Source organism: Carassius gibelio, chromosome B22, assembly GCF_023724105.1.
Source record: "Carassius gibelio isolate Cgi1373 ecotype wild population from Czech Republic chromosome B22, carGib1.2-hapl.c, whole genome shotgun sequence".
Lineage (NCBI taxonomy): Eukaryota > Metazoa > Chordata > Actinopteri > Cypriniformes > Cyprinidae > Carassius > Carassius gibelio.
Genome location: NC_068417.1, coordinates 10,185,696 through 10,205,060, shown reverse-complemented (window position 1 = coordinate 10,205,060; position 19,365 = coordinate 10,185,696). Strand labels below are relative to the sequence as shown.

At 39.3% G+C, this 19,365-nt stretch overlaps 3 protein-coding genes across 5 annotated transcripts; 2 read left to right on the top strand and 1 right to left on the bottom strand.

The window, feature by feature from the left end:
• The first annotated feature begins 1,280 nt into the window (after nt 1–1,280).
• On the top strand, nt 1,281–8,974 carry LOC127986856 (tumor necrosis factor alpha-induced protein 8-like protein 1). 2 transcript variants are annotated; one of them, XM_052589113.1, is made up of 2 exons: nt 1,281–1,613; nt 6,817–8,974. In XM_052589113.1, exon 2 carries the CDS (start codon nt 6,822–6,824, stop codon nt 7,380–7,382), a length of 561 nt encoding a protein of 186 aa, XP_052445073.1. In that variant the 5' UTR covers nt 1,281–1,613; nt 6,817–6,821; the 3' UTR covers nt 7,383–8,974. The 2 variants fall into 2 exon arrangements, with proteins under 2 accessions (XP_052445073.1, XP_052445072.1); XM_052589112.1 differs by having other exon boundaries at nt 1,307–1,609.
• Nucleotides 8,975–11,832: 2,858 nt separating this feature from the next.
• LOC127988440 (uncharacterized) lies at nt 11,833–15,956 on the top strand. Of its 2 annotated transcripts, XR_008161650.1 has the most exons (3): nt 11,833–13,029; nt 13,587–14,052; nt 15,810–15,956. XR_008161650.1 is itself a non-coding variant. In XM_052591200.1 (2 exons), exons 1-2 carry the CDS (start codon nt 12,109–12,111, stop codon nt 13,974–13,976), a joined length of 1,311 nt encoding a protein of 436 aa, XP_052447160.1. In that variant the 5' UTR covers nt 11,833–12,108; the 3' UTR covers nt 13,977–14,892. The 2 variants fall into 2 exon arrangements, 1 of the variants encoding a protein (XP_052447160.1); XM_052591200.1 differs by lacking the exon at nt 15,810–15,956 and having other exon boundaries at nt 13,587–14,892.
• mydgf (myeloid-derived growth factor) lies at nt 15,036–18,998 on the bottom strand. Its single transcript, XM_052591201.1, has 6 exons — nt 18,735–18,998; nt 17,223–17,273; nt 16,749–16,810; nt 16,506–16,587; nt 15,861–15,933; nt 15,036–15,705 (listed from the first exon to the last, which is right to left on the bottom strand). The coding sequence occupies exons 1-6, from the start codon at nt 18,882–18,884 to the stop codon at nt 15,626–15,628; spliced, it is 498 nt and encodes a 165-aa protein (XP_052447161.1). The 5' UTR covers nt 18,885–18,998; the 3' UTR covers nt 15,036–15,625.
• Between the last annotated feature and the right edge of the window lie 367 nt (nt 18,999–19,365).

Below are 19,365 nucleotides of genomic sequence, written 5' to 3'. Positions count from 1 at the left end.
AAAAATGCATGTGTTTACAGATTGTCCGAGTGTTGTGGCTCCCAGATTGTGGAATGCTCTTCCCCAAAACATCAAGCTTCCTCCCTTCCCTCCTTCAAAAACCTCTTGAAAACAGTCTCTCTCTCTCTCTCTCTCTCTCTCTCTCACTCTGTGTATTACTCTTCAGTTCTCAGTTTGTAAAGTAGCCTGTTATAGATGTTTATCTACGTTCTCTCTTATCTGTCTTTGTAAGTGGTCTTTTATATATTACTGTCAGCTCTTGCTATGTGTTCTGTCTTCTGGTATTGATGTTTATGTTTCTAAAACCTGACTTGTAAAGGGCCCTTAAGTGTTGGAGTGGCTCTATATAAATAAAATTATTATTGTCTTTGATTCTAGGCTACTTGTTTGTAGGCTAATTGACCCATACATTTATTATTTTTAAATTAAATTAAAAATGTATGTAGTTAATTATTTAAATAAAAGCATTGAATAATAATAATAGTAGTAGTAGTATATTTTAAAAATAATAGCTTGAAGAATTGGAACGTTGCTGAAATTTTCCCCGAACAAAGCAATGCAAAGTTGTAACACTAGGTGACGTCATCGAGCTGTGTAATGACGCGCTGCTTTTCTTCCAAATATCAACCATAGAGTAGAAGGACCGAGTAAATGATTGTTGATTTTAATAGTATTAAAAACATTATTAGAATAAGAAATTAATGTTGAGAAATTCAATGCAAATCCATTCTTATTAATTTTTTTTTTTTTTTTTTTTTTAATTTAGAAGGATTATCGCTGTGTGTTATTATCGTGCTAGATTATTGCCATCTATGGTCGCAGGTGTTAGGGCTGTTGTGTTATCAGTCACTGAAGAGGATGTTATATGGTTTAAGGCTTTAGTGTTTATTTACAGCCACCGGATGTTTCTGAATACGTTCCATTTATGAACGGAAAAAAACAGGTCAAAGACATCCGGGGAGGACTGACTGGAGCTATCTCACACCTTTCATACAAAGTTACCAAAGTATGTACAGAATACAATAAAACTAAAACAGGCATTGCTTTTTTTCACGGAAACGACTAAATTAAACGGTCTGAAGCTCGACAGCCATATTGTTTACAGAAAACAAATGACTAGTTGCGAGAGTCCCCCTTTCATTGTTCAGCAGAATATCCTCTGGGAAATTTTCAGCCTTGGATTTTCTTTTTCTTTTTTTTTTCACGGGATAATGACGGGAAACCATATGAAAGGCTGGACGCGCGGACCTCTCTGCCTCCTGATTGGCCCGCTGGCGTTCCAAACCCGAGCGCGATTGGCCAATCAGAACGTCACTCACCGAGCGCCTTGGACCCTCGAGTTCGAAACTTTTCGAAAAGCTGGAGTCGGGTTACAAACTCTGGTAACCGAACGCGAAGAGAGAGGAGAGGAAAACGCGTGAATTATTCACATCAGCTGCGCAGACGCAACACATACCTGTCGGACACACTTTACTCTCTTCATGTGATATTTTCACGCCTTATGCATGCGGCTCTAGGGAGTTTTTGACTGTCAGGGCAGTCTAGATGAAGGTTTGAAGAAAGAAAGTTATTCTTTAGACGCCCAGTATCCGGTTCAAGTAGAGGAGAGGTGAGTAAGTGTCTGACTGACTCCACTAACACACATTCTGCATGTCGTGCATTCGTGAAACATTGAAAATGTGTGTTTTTCATCTGTATTCATGCTAAAATCAACAGTTTTGTATAGAACGCACGCCTTTATTATTGATTTAGGTTATTTTGCATCATATTTATAATGCATACAGTTTTCTCCACAATGTAACGTTACTTGTGTTTTGAGAATAAAACAGAACCTGTGCATTTACTGCATGCATAAGCAGATTATAACCGTTACACTGTAAAATAACAAGCCGGTATGAAAACTATGAATATTATGTCAACACTAATTTGCCAATTTGACAGTGACTCAAATGTTGGGAAGCATAAATATTTGAGATGAAGGACAATACAAGTGTAAGTGTGTAGGAGTAGCAGAGCGGTAACTCATTGACAGAGATGGGGGATCTGACCTTATATACTGGACTGCAAAGTGCACTTACACCAGGCTTCGGTTGTCACCTAGGAAACATTCACCTTCTGCGTTCTTTCAGAATGTCTGAAGCTTCTGTATGTTCCATTATGTATTCAATAGTCAGTGCTTATTATGGGCTTTAAGGCTGGTGTTTACCAGCTTTAATTATATGCAAATACATTTCAAACAAACACCTGAAGCCTTTATTATCAAGACTGAGACTTTGTTGACACAGACACTCTGGAGTTGAGAGTCGAGCTGTTGGATGTGGAGTAAAGAGCATGCAGTTTTACTTCACATGGATGCTGACTAAACATTTTCTGTGTGTCTGGAGACACTGGATGCTGGAAAAACCCTCATCCATCTTGGGCCATTTAACTTTCTTAGTTTCATCTTTAACTTTACCAGTGCAAGGTTGCAAGCCGATGCCATGGGAGCCACTTTTGACCTCAGAGTAAAAAAATAAATAAATAAGGGTAATTGTGACGTAAAGTTTAAAATTATTAATTCACATTATGAGATATCACAATTCTGAGAAACACAACTGCAGCTGTGAAATGTTGCAATTCCAATATTTTATTTTTATTATATTGTTTAATGACAACAAATGTACACAAAATTGCACAAGATTTGCTCAGTATTTACTCAGATCAAAGAAATTGCTAATGATTTAATTATATATATATATATATATATATATATATATATACACACTCAAATTATTTATTTAGTAATTATTTATTGAAATAATACATATTTTTAATAACGATTATTAAATAGTGTTAATTGTAAAAATATATAATTATATCATTTTATTCATTTTAATCATTTTAATGAAATCGAAAACATACACAAATATCAGATCGCAAAAATAATTATATATATAATTATTAACATCACAGTTTATGTTATTTAATTCTCAATTGCAAAATATTTGTTTTAGAATGTTTCAAATTCTTATAGAATATTGTTATTTAATTATTTAAAATGCATATTTGAAATATTTGTAGTTATTTTTCTTATAAAATGTATAATAATTCTTGTTATTTAATACACAACTGCAGAAATGTTTATTGTAAAATGTGTTATGTTGTTGTTATTATTAATTAAATAATTGTGGATTCATGCTTTTAAGAGTTGCGTATGAAGTAGATCTCGCTGCCAGTTCGCCACCTCTTCAGTTTATTTATTTAAGCACACAACAGGTTAGTTTGCTTATCTTTTTGGCATCTTGTATCTCACAAACACTAATTCTGTCTGAGAGATTGGTTCTCGTAATGAACGTTCCCAGGCTTTGATCACCTTTGCACAAAAACACATTTAGGCGACCCAAAGCTTTATTCCTAAATTGGTTCATGTTTTATTAAAATCCAGGACTATTTTGTGAAACCGCTGAATAATTCATGTCACCGCAGGCTTCTCTAGAACTGTGTGGCCAGAAAAAAAAAAGTGTTGTTCATATCATTTTGACTATACCCCATGAACCCTGCACAGCAGATGATTGATAAGACCAAACACATGAAAGATATGATGCTGTGACTCTTTTATCCCCTGTCCATACCTGAAAACAGAGCTAAATGTTAGTTGGAGTTTAGACAGTGGTCCTTTTGTTGGGTTTTCCAGCTTCAGGAAGCTTGTTCCTCAAGGCATAATTGCTGAGGAGGGTCGTTAGATGACAAGGAGGTCTAGTATGCTTGGAGAAAGTGATCCATTAGATGTAGTTTCAGCATCTACCAGAAATCACTCCCACACCTGAAACAATCAGTTCAGACAGACAGCCATGGCTCAGTGATCTCCAATGCTCTCCACAATCTCTCGCCTTCCTACTCCCCAATAATGGAGAACGCAACCTTATACCTTCAGGAAGGTGAGTGTTGGCTTCTGGTTGATGCTGAGCAACTGGAAACCCCAGTCTCTTGTTACAGCTTCTTTGTCAAGTGTTGAATCAAACACCACTAGCGTTGCTGGGATATAGATCTGTAGTCCGATGTTGTTTGTTTCACTCTAGTTTCTGTTGTTACATGAGCTTTTATGTCTTGTTTTGTTTCCACCCATGTAAAACTGGCCACTAATGATAATGTTGTGAAGTTGGTCACTGCCCAATGTTGCTTGGCCAGGGTTCAGTTATTTTATGCTGCTGCAGTTGGGAGTGCAAAAATGAAAGAAGAGCCTAGACTAATTTTCAGATATGTATAAACTGAGAAATGTGGCTTGGAAACCCATTTCCTTCTGAGACCAGATTACCTTGGGATTTTTGAATGATTTCAGTGTCATCTCCCTGTTGAAAAAAACAGCATATGCTGCTTAGGTATGTTTATGATGCTGGTTTAAGATGGTCATTTGTTGGTTTAAGATGGTCCTTTGTTGGTTTAAGATGGTAATTTGCTGGCGTTTGCTGGTCCTTTGTTGGTTTCTGCTGGTCTTTTGCTGGTTTTTGCTGGTCCTTTGCTGGTTTCTGCTGGCCTTTTGCTGGTCCTTTGCTGTTCCTTTGCTGGCCCTTTGCTGGTTTAAGCTGGTCATTTGTTGGTTTTTGCTGGTCCTTTGCTGGTTTATGCTGGTCCTTTACTGGTTTAAGATGGTCATTTGCTAGATTATGCTGGTTTAAGATGGTAATTTGCTGGTCCTTTGCTGGTTTCTGCTGGCGCTTTGCTGGTTTTTGCTGGCGCTTTGCTGGTTTTTGCTGGCCCTTTGCTGGTTTTTGCTGGTCCTTTGCTGGTTTAAGATGGTCCTTTGCAGGTTTAGGCTGGTCCTTTGCTGTTTTATGCTGGTCCTTTGCTGGTTTAAGATGGTCCTTTGGTGGTTTATGTTGGTCCTTTGCTGGTTTATGTTGGTCATGTGCTGGCAAAGGACCAGCATAAACCAGCCAAAGGATAAACCAGCAAAGGACCATCTTAAACCAGCATAAACCAGCATCCCAGCATCAAGACATACCTATCCAGCATATGCAGATTTTTCATCAGGGCTGTTTTGTTTGAGTGTTTTGACAGCAGTTATTAGTGGCCAAATGCATCTCGATTTGGTTGTAAACATGCAAATTGATTTTCTGTTTATCTGTCGGGAGTCCAGTCTCACCCTCGCCCTTTCTCTAACAAATTACCTTTGATCTCAACAGATATTAATACGTGGCTCTGTAATCGGCGTTAGAAGTCCCGCTTACCAGGGATACAGTCTCGCAAAGATTTTCCCAGGGAATCGAGTCACATCAAAAGTGCCTTTTCAAAGAAATGCAAATCGCGTGTGTGCAAAAAAGACAATGTGCTGGAGAATCCGCCAGTCTCAGACCACGCACAGAATCACTTGTTCTGCGTTTTAATTAGGAACAATTCATTGCAGTGACTCAGACTTGAAGGGATTCTGTCGTGAGCAACACTTCCCCAGGGAGCGGTCATTTTAAGAAGGGGAAATTGTCCTGTCAGGCCCGTGCGAGACTTAGGAAGTTCATTGTTTGGTTAAAGCCTCTAAAGTGTAGCATTCGCCGTGTGAGAACGGAAATACATGGATGTTCTGTTCAGATTGTTTTGTTGCATACAAAATCTGTGAATTGACCATTTATGTTTGTATGTGCTGGAAGGAAACATGCACGGGGGGTAGTTTCAGAAACCTTTTTATGTCTTGCCTCTTTGATGGGAGAATGAGTCAGTAAGATGGGTTTCCTTAAACCCCTGCAGAGAAACCTTTTAAAGTCTGCATGTAGCATCGATGTCTAACATGTTTCATGTACTCTTGTAAAAATGTATTTTGCAGAGATGTCATTGAAGGTCTATTTTAGGTTCTGCAAATAACCTTTAAATAATCTGAAGAACATTTTCTCCAATGGAAACATTCCATAGATGTGTCGAAGTTTCTTTATTGAATTATAGATGCCAATGAATAACTGTTATTTGTAGGGAAGTATCGATCAGATTCTCAGTATGCGTGTTGGCTCAAATACTGGCTTTTTCTCCAAATCCGATATTGTGCTTATACTATTCTATGTTATTGTTAAGCCTCACAAAAGCAAAAAAAAAAAACAACCATTATAAAGCACCATAAAATCGAAGTCTAAGTGTTCTGAAGCCGTTCCATAGTTTAATGTGAGGTACAGATTAATATTTGAGTCGTTAAATTCAAGTTCACATACACTTTTCTCTCTACTGCTGCTCCTATCTGTTATATGTTGCTGCCTTCATTACTTTGCTAAAGGAAATGTCTTTATAAATATACATTTTCAAAAAGCTGGAGTCGGGTTACAAACTCTGGTAACCGAACGCGAAAAGACTGGAGGAAAACGCGTGAATAATGTATTTTACAACAATACAAAGTATTTTATTTTACAAACAATACAATTGTTTTTTTTGCGTAGACTGAGAACTATGGCTTTGTATAGTAAATGCTGATCCATCTAAAAGCAGGTTTTGGAGATTTACTACTAATCACAGAACCGGCTTTACTGACAAGATGTGCCTGAGAATCGCATTCGAATAATCATGCAGTCCAGTTGCATCCCTAGTTATTTACATGAGTGTATAAGCTTGGTTTGTGTTCCTCTTGTTAGATTGTGTTTGATTTCAAGAGTCAATATTTAGCATGTTTTGACTTCAACGTGGGAGTCATCTACATTTTCCGTATACGCTTCCAGGCGAGACACTCAAGATAAACATCTAATGTCCCAATTGGATGCATGACTGTTGTTTGAAAGAATTTCAAACAAGCAGCCCCGTTTTAAGTTTTCCATGTTTCATAAAACTCATTTTGAATGGCTGCCTTTGTTTGTGTCTCATCCGTAGACATCATGGACTCGTTCAGCACGAAGAGCCTTGCCCTGCAGGCCCAGAAGAAGCTCATGAGTAAGATGGCAACCAAGACGATGGCCAACCTCTTCATAGATGACACCAGCAGCGAGGTACTGGACGAGCTGTATCGGGTTACCAAAGAGTACACACGCAACCGCAAGGAGGCCCAGAAGATCATCAAGAACCTCATTAAGATGGTGGTCAAGTTGGGCGTCCTCTACCGCAACGGCCAGTTCAACAACGAGGAGCTTGCGCTGGTTGAGCGATTCCGGAAGAAAGTACACACGCTGGCGATGACAGCCGTCAGCTTCTACCAAATCGACTTCACCTTCGACCGCCGCGTCATGAGCAACCTGCTCAACGATTGCCGCGAACTGTTGCACCAGACCATCAACCAGCACCTGACGGCAAAGTCTCATTCCCGTATCAACCACGTCTTCAATCATTTCTCTGATTGCGAGTTCCTTGCGACGTTGTACGGACCTTCGGAAGTGTACCACGGCCACTTGCAGAAGATCTGTGAAGGAGTTAACAAGATGCTGGATGATGGCAATCTTTGACCACTACCTGTTGTCTTTGTTTGATGGAAATGCTAAATTTATTTGAACATCATATTTGTGTGTTTTAAATGGAGCTTAAGCTCAGATTATCTCGTGCCTTATTTGTGCATTGGACACTCAATCATTTGTCTTGAATGTACTTTGTCCTTCCAATGGAACATCTTTTTTCTTGACTCCTGTATTTTCAGAAACGGGGATTAGAGGTGGTTTATAACGCAAACCTAACGTGATCTAATGCAAATCTTTCTCCCATTCGTCCAATGGTAATTTTTAGACTGCAGTTTGTTTAAAATCCAGGAAATGAAGGACCATTTGCAAACCATTTGGATACTGAGAGGACATTTCAAGCACTGCAAATATGAAATGCACTGGGGGATATGTATGAAACGTTTCATCTCTAATTTTAGGAAATGAGCCTGCAGCATCACCCTCTCGCTTCCTGAAAATAGACACGTTAAATCCGCAACCCAAAAGGACTGTTTATGGACATGTCTCTTGTGAGTCATTTACAGGTTGATGTTAAACTATTTGGAAACAATCCCCTCTGTGATTTCTAAACTTGGTCATAAAGCAGTTTACGTTCATCTTATGTTTGTTTTTCCACTCCATATCGCCCCCCTGCTGATGGGAGGTCTTTACTGAGATGCAGTTCCTTATCAAGGAATGAAGAATGTGCTAGAATGTCACTGTACGACCTTTTCAGCATGTTTACTTACTGTTTAATCAAGGTTTCATGAGTATAAATACACGATTGAGCCGTTACTTCCCTGATATGTCACTTCTGATTGATTTTAACTTATGTGAACAAAGAAGTCTCATTGTCCCATTTCTGCCATCAGTTTGTTTTAGCTCCAGCGGTTTTGACATATTATTTTGACTTGTACTGGGTGTATACAAGTTCAGATCTTTCGACATCACCTCTGGGATGTCGGTTACCACAAAAACATTGTACGAGCTAACAAAACAGAAATGCTTTTAGTAGAAGTCTATGAGGCAACTCTGTACTTGTCCCATATTCTTGTATGTGTACATGATTTTAACCTAGAATATTCCAAACTTGTGTCTTTCTTACAAAATTACATACTGAAAGAATCACAACAATTTCCTGTATCTATGCACTTATTATTAATATTAATGTTGTCAATAGCAAAGGGTTGTTTGAATTTGTCTTGTTGTCACTAGTTTTTTTTTTTTTTAGCTAAAGCTCTTACGAATAAAGTATCAACAATTTCAAGGGAAAACAAGTGAAACTTTTGAGTTACTTTGACAGCTGTGAAAGCCATACCTCCCGATTATCCTAAAACCTCTCAGGGTTCAGTCTCGAATGCCTCTTACTTACATGTGGTGTTTTGGGCCAATTCAAACAGATAAAGGACCGGATACCTTATTTTGCTTTGTGCAGATATCATCTGAACATTAAAGCTCTTATCTTTCACATTGCAACATGTTTTTAAACTAGAATGTTAAAGGCAATTTTTGTTAATCACAAACAAGTTCTGTTAATGTACGTTGTTTTCTTTGTTTTCTAAAAATGATGTATATAATTACAGTATTTGTGTGTGTGTCTATATATAAATGTGTCATTCTTAAGAGGCAAGTGTTCTGTTTTTATTTAATGAGAAATGCAGAACAATCTAGTGAAAGAGTCTTAGCAGTATTAGCATGATTGCCCTGGATTACACTATGCTAATCCCTCTAGGCATGCTAGATTGTTTTATCCAGAAAACAATCTTATAAATCATACAGAATACTTTTTTTTGGGAATGCAAAAATGCACACAGTTTTTTTTGTAAGGGGTAGGTTTAAGTGCAGGGTGATTGAAAATAAAGTTTGTTAAGAAGACAAAACATTACGCCTATGCAGAGTCTATTCAAGGATAGCAAACCAGAGGTGTCTATGGCATCAGTGTTTACAGTGTAAAAATATAATCCTAATTCTCCCTGGGGTAGTCCCGATCTCGAAACCAAATCGCAGTGATGTTCACAGGTCTGACGAGAGCTAGACAATATAAAAATGGTAAAAACCTGTGGAAATGAGACGCTGGTTTCATTTGCTATTCTTCTCACGGCTGTTTCGGTGAGTCGTTCTGACACAGCTTCTGTTCTCTGTGCTGATGCTCGATCTCCCTCCGGGTGATACCTGAGATGTGACAGTTACCATGGACTTAAGTTCTTAAACCTGGCAAGTTCTTTTGTTTCTTTTCCTCCTCCTTCGCCATTCTGTCCTCTAGGGATCTAAAACCTGCCGTGTTTGTTTTTATTTAAAAGCCAACGTGAATGTAAAGCAATTACTTATATGATAACCAAACACATAGCCTACATAAAGAATTCATTGATATTCTGTAATGCTCTCAAGGTTATACCGTCAGCGACATTGCATTACAGACCCCGCCAGGTGGGTTATGTAACCTTGTTTGTCCTGATTTCTATTTATTAGAAGTGGAATTTCGTAGTTATTAATAGCTGGCGACAACGTCACGCATTGACCCGATCTCCGCAATGTCCCTTCACACCTAACCTGCAAAAACGCACGGCTGCCTGTCAGTTGTCTTGGTAACCGCCACCAGAGGTGTAGAAATGACCATCTGACCGCAAGACAGAGACGAAAATCACATTAATAGCTCTCATTACAATCAGCTAGCAGAGGCTGGTAAAATCTGGTGCTTTGACTTAACGAAATTCAGCACAGAAAACGAGCATAGCGTTGGTGCGTCATAGTGTAAGTGTCTGAGTTTAAACACACCACAGCTGTTGAACAGCATCTGCAGGCCATTAGTGTTATAAAGTGTCATCGGTTTTGACAGGTAACAGCACTTGTGCATCCAAACTGCATTTGTAATGAACAGCCGCGTTCTAGCATTTTGCGCTATTCATGGCTCGCACTCAGCATGAGAGTGGCGTCTCAAAGCGTTGCGTTCACTGCTGCAGAGATGTGTCTGGTGTCAAAAAGAAGGCCCTCTGTCCAGTGCTCTGGGAGCGTTAGCCCACGGAAGCTACGTCTATGATAACATCTTTGTGGCTGCTTTTAAGTTGTTTATCAGTAATACTGAACAGTGACTTTTCAGTCATGTTGCTGTCGGCTGCAAGACCTAGTGTTATACACGATTTTTATTGCTTTTAGTAATTTTTTTTTCTTAAAGTGAAATTTCTGCACCATTAACTGCTGTTTTCAAATCAGCTTACGGTTAAGAAAAGCATGCACACATGCGACTACCACGATCTTTGGATTATATAGTATGTACACAACATTGAAAATTTTCTGTTTGCAATATTATGTTTGCTGCATAAACCTGCACTGAGTGCAATGCTGTATCCCACAATGCAATGTCCTCAACTTGACCACACCATTTTCAATGTTATGAATGGAGTGAAAGATTAGATCCATATTTTCTAAATTATTATTTGTTCAGACTGCCAAAAAAAAAGTATTCCAAGAAGATAAAGACATTATATAAGATGTAATGAGGTCACGAAACAAAAATAATACATTCAGTTGTTGCAGTTGTTTATTGAATGTTATATATAATTGGTATAGCAAGTTCAAAATAATGAGGAATACTTCATAGTAAAATATAGTTGGGAGAAATGAGTAAGTTAATGCAGGCCGAATGTTACACCTTTTTTTTTTTTTTTTTTTTTGCTGGATGTACTTTAGATTGGGTTGATATGAATCAGAGACTGTGTCAGGGGTAAAATTCCTGACCTTTCTCAGAGTGATCGTTAAGTTTATGTGGAAATGAGAAAAGAACTGAAACCTAAAGCAGATGGGAATAACAATGGTAAACATTTGCATTTGTGACCTTTCAATCTTGGGTATGGAGAATTCAAATGTTACCACGGGACGTCAATCTTAACATGGGAAATATATAGATTTACTTTCCGATTATTTGCACTTTAATTTAATTGCAATTTTTCTGTAGGTCAATACATAGCTAAACTATTGGGGTTGCTAAAACATGCAATTGAAAAAAATGAAAACATGCAACTAATGTAGAATTGAAACTTCAGTGCACTTTCTGAGATCCCTCCATACCAGAAATAAACCTAAGACATGAAGAAGTATTTTCATGCTGCAGCGTGCCAGGTTATTAATTTTAAAAGTCACATCCTCATGCGTTTTTTTAGGGACTAGCCCTGCCTGTGCTGCCCCATAAAGCACTAGAGGGGGAGTGTGCCTCCCCTGGCATCCTGCTATAAAATCCTGGGTGTAATTGTAGCGTACTGATGCAGAACAAGAGTAATCAGATCAGTCCCGAGGCTGGGAACAAATAGGGACACACAGCATCAGCACTGGATTAAATCCCCCCCTGCACGACCCCCCTCACTGATTGAGGTCCTGCAAGTATGTAAACGAGAGCGAGGGAGAGAGGAAAATCCGTGAGAGGGAGTGGGAGGAAGAATGAACCAGAAAGGGAGGCAGCGCAGTGCGAGTGAGTGAGAGAGAGGGGATGGGGAGGGCGTCAAAGGCAGGAAGCAAGCAACAGCCAGTGGAACAGAAATGCAGGGAGTTTGAGGGTGAGGGTGAAAAACGGAGGCCTGCCGCCAATGACAGGACGAACGGGAGCAAAGTGAGGTAAGAGAGAAAGAAGGGCAAGGATCCAGAGGAAGAAAACACACCGGGATAACATCTGCGAGAGGAAGCAACACACCAGAGGTTGGGGTCAGAGTGAAGAAACATGCAAGAGAAAGTTTAAAGACAGGACAGATGAGAAAAACATCTCCTGGTAATGACAAGGCCGGGACACTTAAAGAAGGGACACATCCTCTCGAGAGTACCCTTCTTGGGCCGCAGAATGTTCTCCGAGACAAAAGGGGTCGGAGAGACACGCATTCAACCCGCCACTTCAAGCCAACTACAAAATGGAATACAAAGACCTCAAGCGGACATCCTTGCTTATTTTGGGACTGGGGACCACGGAACGAACACCTGTGGACCAAAGCGGCAGAATTCCCCCCTTAATGGATACACTGCCAGGAAACATTTAGCTGTTCAGGGGGGTCATGCACAGCTAGACATGACTGGCCAGATTTGTCAGACCAGCGTGCAGTTGAACCGGCCTCCAGGGACGGGGCTGCAACATAACAGCGTCTCTGTGAACTACAGCTTGAGAGAATGCAGCTTTGTGGTCCACCGGCACCAGACCGAGCCACACCCCTTCTTGAGGAAGTGTGCTCGAGACGCGCCAACACAGTTCAGAGGTCATGGAAACTGTGGAGTGCCTGTTTGTGCAGCTGAGCAACAATCGTGCTCTGTGCAAGGGGCCTTGCTTATGGAACAACATGCATCAGACTGGACGGACGCAAGTGACACTCACAATTCAACCTTTAATAAGGATGAAGAACTTTGTACTTCTAACAGACAGGGAACTTCACGTAGATGTCTGGGACCTGTGATGCAAGACTCAAACGGACCTAGTCTGGCAAATCAAGTTTTGCTGTCTACCAAAGATGTCGACAAGACCAATTCGAACCCCCTTAAGTGTAAAGCAAAGGTGCCCCAAGGGGATCTCAGTGGACCTGGAAGAGGGTCTTACGCTTTCAGCTCTAAGCAGTCGGAAAGAGCTATTCGGGACCAGATCCAAAGAGTTGTTGTGAATCTTGAGGAGGTTCTACATGGCCTGAAAGAGATACATCTGGAAATGAAGGAGGTAAAAGTTTATTTATCGCTTGGGGATGTTAACAGTTGTTCCTCATAATGAGTTCAACAAAGTGCACGTTTAAATGTTCTGTTAAGTCAAACTCTTTACTATCCATCAGCTGCAGGATAGTCTTAATGATATCACATTAAGATATCACATTGGCCATGAATTTTGTTTTAATATTAATCGTAATATAAATATCTAATACTGTTTATAGAGACCCCTGAATATATTGCGCACTGGGCAATTTCACTTCTATGAGGGGATAGTGAAACTTTAATGCAGAGAGGATTGGTCTGATCTGCTCCATTTAGCAAATGTGTGTAACGTTTGAGAGGAACGTTGGCCAGTGGTTTATGGTCCCCTTAGACAGGCAAGAAGAAAGGTCCGCTGTCCGCTCTCAGCTTTTTCCGCAGTCTCGTAAGCTTGTAAACTAGCCTGTCGGCACTCTTGCATGAAATGTGCCCCAATAGAAACTCGAGACATTGGAAGTACTTAACATTTTCAGGAACTGTTTTTTCATTAAATGCTAAATAAACTATGCTTTGTCTTCTCCTGGAACACAGGTGGTCCAGAAGATAGACCTTCTGACGGCCGATATTGATATGGACAACGAGAAACCGGGGGACCCTTTAAAAGGATGCCACTCAGGAAAGATACAAGGAGTCTGTTCTGACAAGTCAGCCCATAAAACACCAACTCCATCTTTGGCACCACCAGCATATCCCATAAAAGATCAAGGGCTGCATGATGCAGGTCAAAAACAGGAATCAACTCAGGAGTTGGTAATTTCTCAAAGACATACATCTGGGACCTCTTCAAGGCGCAGGAGCCAGAAGCCTCCACCTTACCCCTACGCCAGCACAATGGGAAGAGTGAATCCGAAAGCAAAAGACAAAGTTCAGAAGACGCCACCATACCCATTTAGACGGAGACTGCTCTCAACCATTGTTTGAGCAGACTGTGGCTTCAGGGTACAACATGGAGTATTACACACTCTACAAGGTATACCATGTTACAGGCACCTTTGCGGTAAGTTTTGGCTTTATTGGACCCGATAACTCAGAGTGCAGCAGAAATTGATTGTACACAAAGTCTCTTAGATCGCCGGTGAACCGTGTAATACCTTTTCTCTTTAGGTCTATAAAGAGGACATGACAGAAACATCATGTACTAATAAATCTAGAGAGTGACATGGGTGACTGGGGACCACTTCTTAGAAATAGTGTACGTCAGAGGCAAGCCTAAGGTAGCGGGAGATTATTTCTAGCCTTAGATGACATCTGGAGCGGGACGCAATCACAATTCCAATCTCCCAGCAACCCCCATCTGTTAAAGGATTATTTTTTTTATTGCTTTCCCAACTCTAGTCTAGTGTTTGAAGTCTTGCCTTAGCAATAGGATGTTCTCAGATACAAGTCATGATAATATTTTAACAAAAACACATTGCAGCAATACTTCGTTTTCAAATGTAGGCATTTTTCAACAGGGATTGAAAAGAAAATGGGCGAACGGTTCTTTTTCAGCATTTTGTCCCCCTTATGTGTACTGCATTGCTCATTTCAAGCTTTTTCAACATGTAGGACAGCATAAAGCATTTTCTGGCTTTAATGTATTTTTGTAAGTCTAAATGCCAGAGAGTCTAATGTGACTCTTTCGGTTCAAGACATTAATTTCCTGAACTGCTGACAATGAGGATTATGACACGGTGCAGATGCTCACATGTACATTTGTGGTACCGACAGTCCTTCTGCAGAGCTGAGTGGACAAATCTCACAATATGACCAGAATCTGCACATAAAAGGATCCTGCAGACTTCTTTCAAACACATTTTAGTGTAATAGAAGTTAATGCGGCAGAATTATACAGATTTCACTCCTTTAAAAGTGCAATAAAGTGCTAAAATGTCTGCAGATTTTGAGATTACAGTGCTTAGAAACAGATAATGCACATTTAAATTATGAAATATATAAATACAGAAGTCGTTTCAATCGGAAAAATGAGAAACCAAAAGGTTCTGATAACAGATTTATTTAAAAAATCCAGTACATCAGCTATCAGAATAAAGCACGATTTTCTGTCTTTTCCTCCACCACAGAAATAATCAAAGGATTCTGACAAACCCCAAAGATTAAGCGGAAATTCTCTATGAGTGTACCATTACACCAGCTTAAGAAAGTAAGTATGAGCATGAATGCGCTCATGATAATCAGATTTGCAGGTATGAAGTCAAAGTCAGGCTGAATCCCTAAACCGATAAATGCTGCCAGGGATAGAAATCAATCAACTGCTCTGAACTTAATTTGAAAAAGCCTTCATATCACCTCACATATTTGAATAAATGTGCATGTACATTTTATTTCCCTCATGTCCAATAATAGACTTTCCGTCTACCAATCAGTCCAGTTCTTGACATCTGGCATAATGCTGCCTCTAGGGGAAATCTCTAGTATTTTCTATCACAGGAAGTTCGTTCTTTCATAACTTCCTGTGGTTTGATTTCCTTTGCTTGACTTATGACAGAGAGCAGTTAAGTGGCAGAGTGTCCATAGCTGTCAAATAAATGTCCCCGAGTGATAGGACAATCCTCTTTCGGGTCGGCGAATCAGAGTTCATCGTGGCGTGTCCGACCAATGACAGTGAGCTTGGAAAGCTCAGAATGGAATTTCCCTTCTCTGTGGGTCACTGAATGACAAAATAAAGATGTGCTTGATTAGAAACTGGATTTATTTCCAGTATTGCCAGTAATGGACAAGATTGACTTTTCAAAAACTCTCTGTTATTTCCAGGTTTCCCATAGCTGTGTCAGCTTTGCTGGAAGTAGGAATATGCGGACTCACCTGAAGACTCCGATACAATGTACTCTTCTTCCTTCAAAGCAACATCCCTCTGTCCACCCACGGCCATCTGGGACTGAGAAGAAGAGAGAGGATGAGTGACACAAGACTTTAACAGAGAAGCCTAGAGGAGTGGGCTGAATAACAAAGAGCTCCTCGCTAAGAAAACAAAAAGAGACATGGAGTCTATGGAGCGCTTGTTTCAAGCACGCTTTTGAACTTTTCTTATTTACACAGGGGGCAAGGCCAACAGGACGTAACCGTCATCCCGCTACTGAGAATTTCATTTTAATCTGAAGATAAAGATATTTTCACAACGTCTTGATATGCAACACCTGAACAAAAAAAGGGCTGACTGCTTTTGATCTGAGAGCGACGAGCGTTAGGAATCTGAATTAAGGTTTGATCTGCAGCAAATGTCAATGTCATGACTGAGGATAAATTTTAAACAAGATCTTCAAAAAAAAAAAACTGTGCCAATTCTTTTTTATGTGCAAAGCACACAAATAAAAAATTGTCATCTGCATATTCTTGGTCGATGAAATGCATCAACGCATTAAAAGCTAATTTCTTTACATTGAATCATACATTTGGATTGCTGAAAGGTGTCAGGTCATGAGGGATAGCTGAAGTTAATGTGAAACTTACATATGCAGTGGCGTACTCAATCTTGGCTCCTTTTATCTCGGCTTTGAACTGGGTAAAAAACAAGTAGGACTTCCCTTGAGGCCTATCGTGAACAAATTACAGAGAAAAATCAATACGGTCATCTCAAATTAGACGAAAATCTAATCTCGGTTTTCAAATATTTTAGTGTACTTCCTTATTTTTGGTATTGCGTACCGAGTACAGCCACCAAAAACCAAATGCAATAGTGTTTTGAAAAGTTACCTCCATACTGAACAGGAAAACATCTGCTCATCATCACTTAGTCCAACGCTCATTTGCCATTGCTAGAGGAAATCAGAGCACAAAGGGTTCACATTGAAGTCTGAAACGGCGCAATTCTGTGAAATCAAGAAGTTTTACAACAGCGCATAATTGCTACAATTTCCGGGTCGTAAGTGCCAGAGTGAGAAAATTTCTTTGCTGTCATTACAATAGTTGGCATTGTCTTAAAATGCTCACAGACACTAAGCTACGAATTAAAGGAGGGTCGAACAGCAATGTTTAATTTCCTATAAATTCTCAGCACATGTGAAGGAAAAGTATTGATGAACAAAGTAATCTAATAATGAAGCAATAATCTAAAAATGCTACAAAATAAAATCAAGTTATTGACTTTATATTTTGTGCACTGCATATTACATTTATACACACTTATATAACCAATGCAGAGTTTATAAAAAACAGAATATGCCTCACCTCATTGGTTCCTCCTTGACACGCATATGTGAAGGTGCATTTATACTTTTTCTAAAACGAAACCAAGAAACAGATCACAGTAAAACAGGTTGACAATGCCAAGCTTCCACCTACGAGATATGCAAATTTCCCAGACTAAACTGAACTTTTGAAGGTGGCGTTGAAAGGATGCTGACCCTTACAAAAAATAACCATGGAAACGATGGTTCCTGACAAAAGACCTACAGTTATTAATACTACAAAAAACATACAAACGTTTCTGCTAGACTGCATGAAAACACTGGGTCCCATCTGACACTATTTACATCTGATAATATGAGATTTGATTTGAGGGCAATATTTTGGTCAGTCCATGAAATAAAGGAATCGAATGGCTTCATAAACCTAAAGGACCATTCACACCAAGGACGATAACTTTAATGATGACGAAAAATATATAGTTATATAAATCGTTCTCAGTTTTAAAGAATAGCAGAGTCCACACCACAGCTATATAACGATAAAAGCACAGAAATCACTTTCAAAACAATGTTTCCTAGCTGATGAACAATAAAAACAATTGACACCCAATCAGAATCCATATCTGCTATAACTAGCTGGAGAATTTAAGGTGGCAGACAACCGTGTGCTTAGAATAAACCAACTGGTTTGCATGTGTGGACGGAAATAAATCTTTATATCGTTTTTGGTGTAAACAAGGCTTTAGTGTATAGATAGCACACATACGATGTCTGTTTTAGATCACCTGATCTGGAAAGCATGCAGTGTACAAACATCTGACAGACGTCTGTAAGTCATCTGTAATACGTTCTCAATCATAAACGTCTTAAAGAGTAAAACATCCAATAAACGTCTATTTGACATCTGTAAAATGTCGGACAGATTCCATATGAGCAAACACCCTAAAAATAAGTCTTGCAGATGTCAAATAGACATCTCCATGATGTATGTGGTATGTGTGCTATCAGGGTATTTAGCCATGGCCTACTTTATGATGACTTTCTTAGTCTTTCACCTATTTCTTCACATCTCCATCCACTTTCATTCATTAGAAAAAGAGCTGCTTGGAGATTCATTCAAAATTGGAAAGGTTTCACATAAGAAAAGGGTCGGACTAACATGCAGGTGAGTAAATCATGTTTTAGTTCATGACTTTATGTTCACTGTTCCTTTAAAAAGTTAACACGTGACGCAGTGAACGTCATCATCGATCCTCAACAACAGTCCAATGAGAAGATGACGTGTGGTTTTTCAAAGACAGCATCCATTCATTACTAAACGGGTTAAAATTTACAACGTATCTTACAGTAATGCATCAACATACTTTGAAATTTAGAGTAGACTGAAAACGAGAAGTGAAATCGAGTGTGTAAACACGAAATCGAGTCGATATGCAAATGATTCAGTTGAAAGAATACACGATAGATCACAAAAAAACATGGTTTACGTTTGTATAAAAACGTGTTAGCTAATATTTCGTTACTGAAATAACAAAGAGGTTTAATTACTCACAAGTTTAGCAGAGAAAGTCTGCACAACTCCTCCAGGTTTGACATCGAAGTCGAGGGTTTTAGTTCTTTCAGCAAAAGCGCGAGCCGCGCACAACACGACCAACAGCAGCAGAAGCTTTGCACACGAGTTTATGTGAACATTGCATGCCATGATGCTTTCTGGACGAGAGATCTGTGCTGATGTTGTGAATGAAAAGATGCCAGCACTGTTCCTGTATGTTCTTCACAGGACTGGAGAAGTCTGTGGCTCGAGCTGTTAAACTTCTAGTGGACTGGAGTAGAATAACAACTCCTTTCTACAACTTGCAGTGGCCCAAAATAAAAGCATTTGGACACTAAAGGTCATGCACATTCAAATCTATGAAAATGTGTGAATATTGTTTTAATGAAATGGCTTTTTGAATAAACAAAAATAGCCTTATGCAAATAGAAGTTTAGATATAGGTTAAAATTTGAATGTGCATGCATAAACCTTACCAAAATACCCATGGTTTTATTATAGTAAAAGTGTAGTAACATGCTTTTTGGTGTATTGATTACCATTTGTATAACCACAGTTTCCCTACAAATACTGTGGTTAAAATATGGTTAGTGTATAAAAACCATGGTTAATATGTGGATAGCATAGTTAA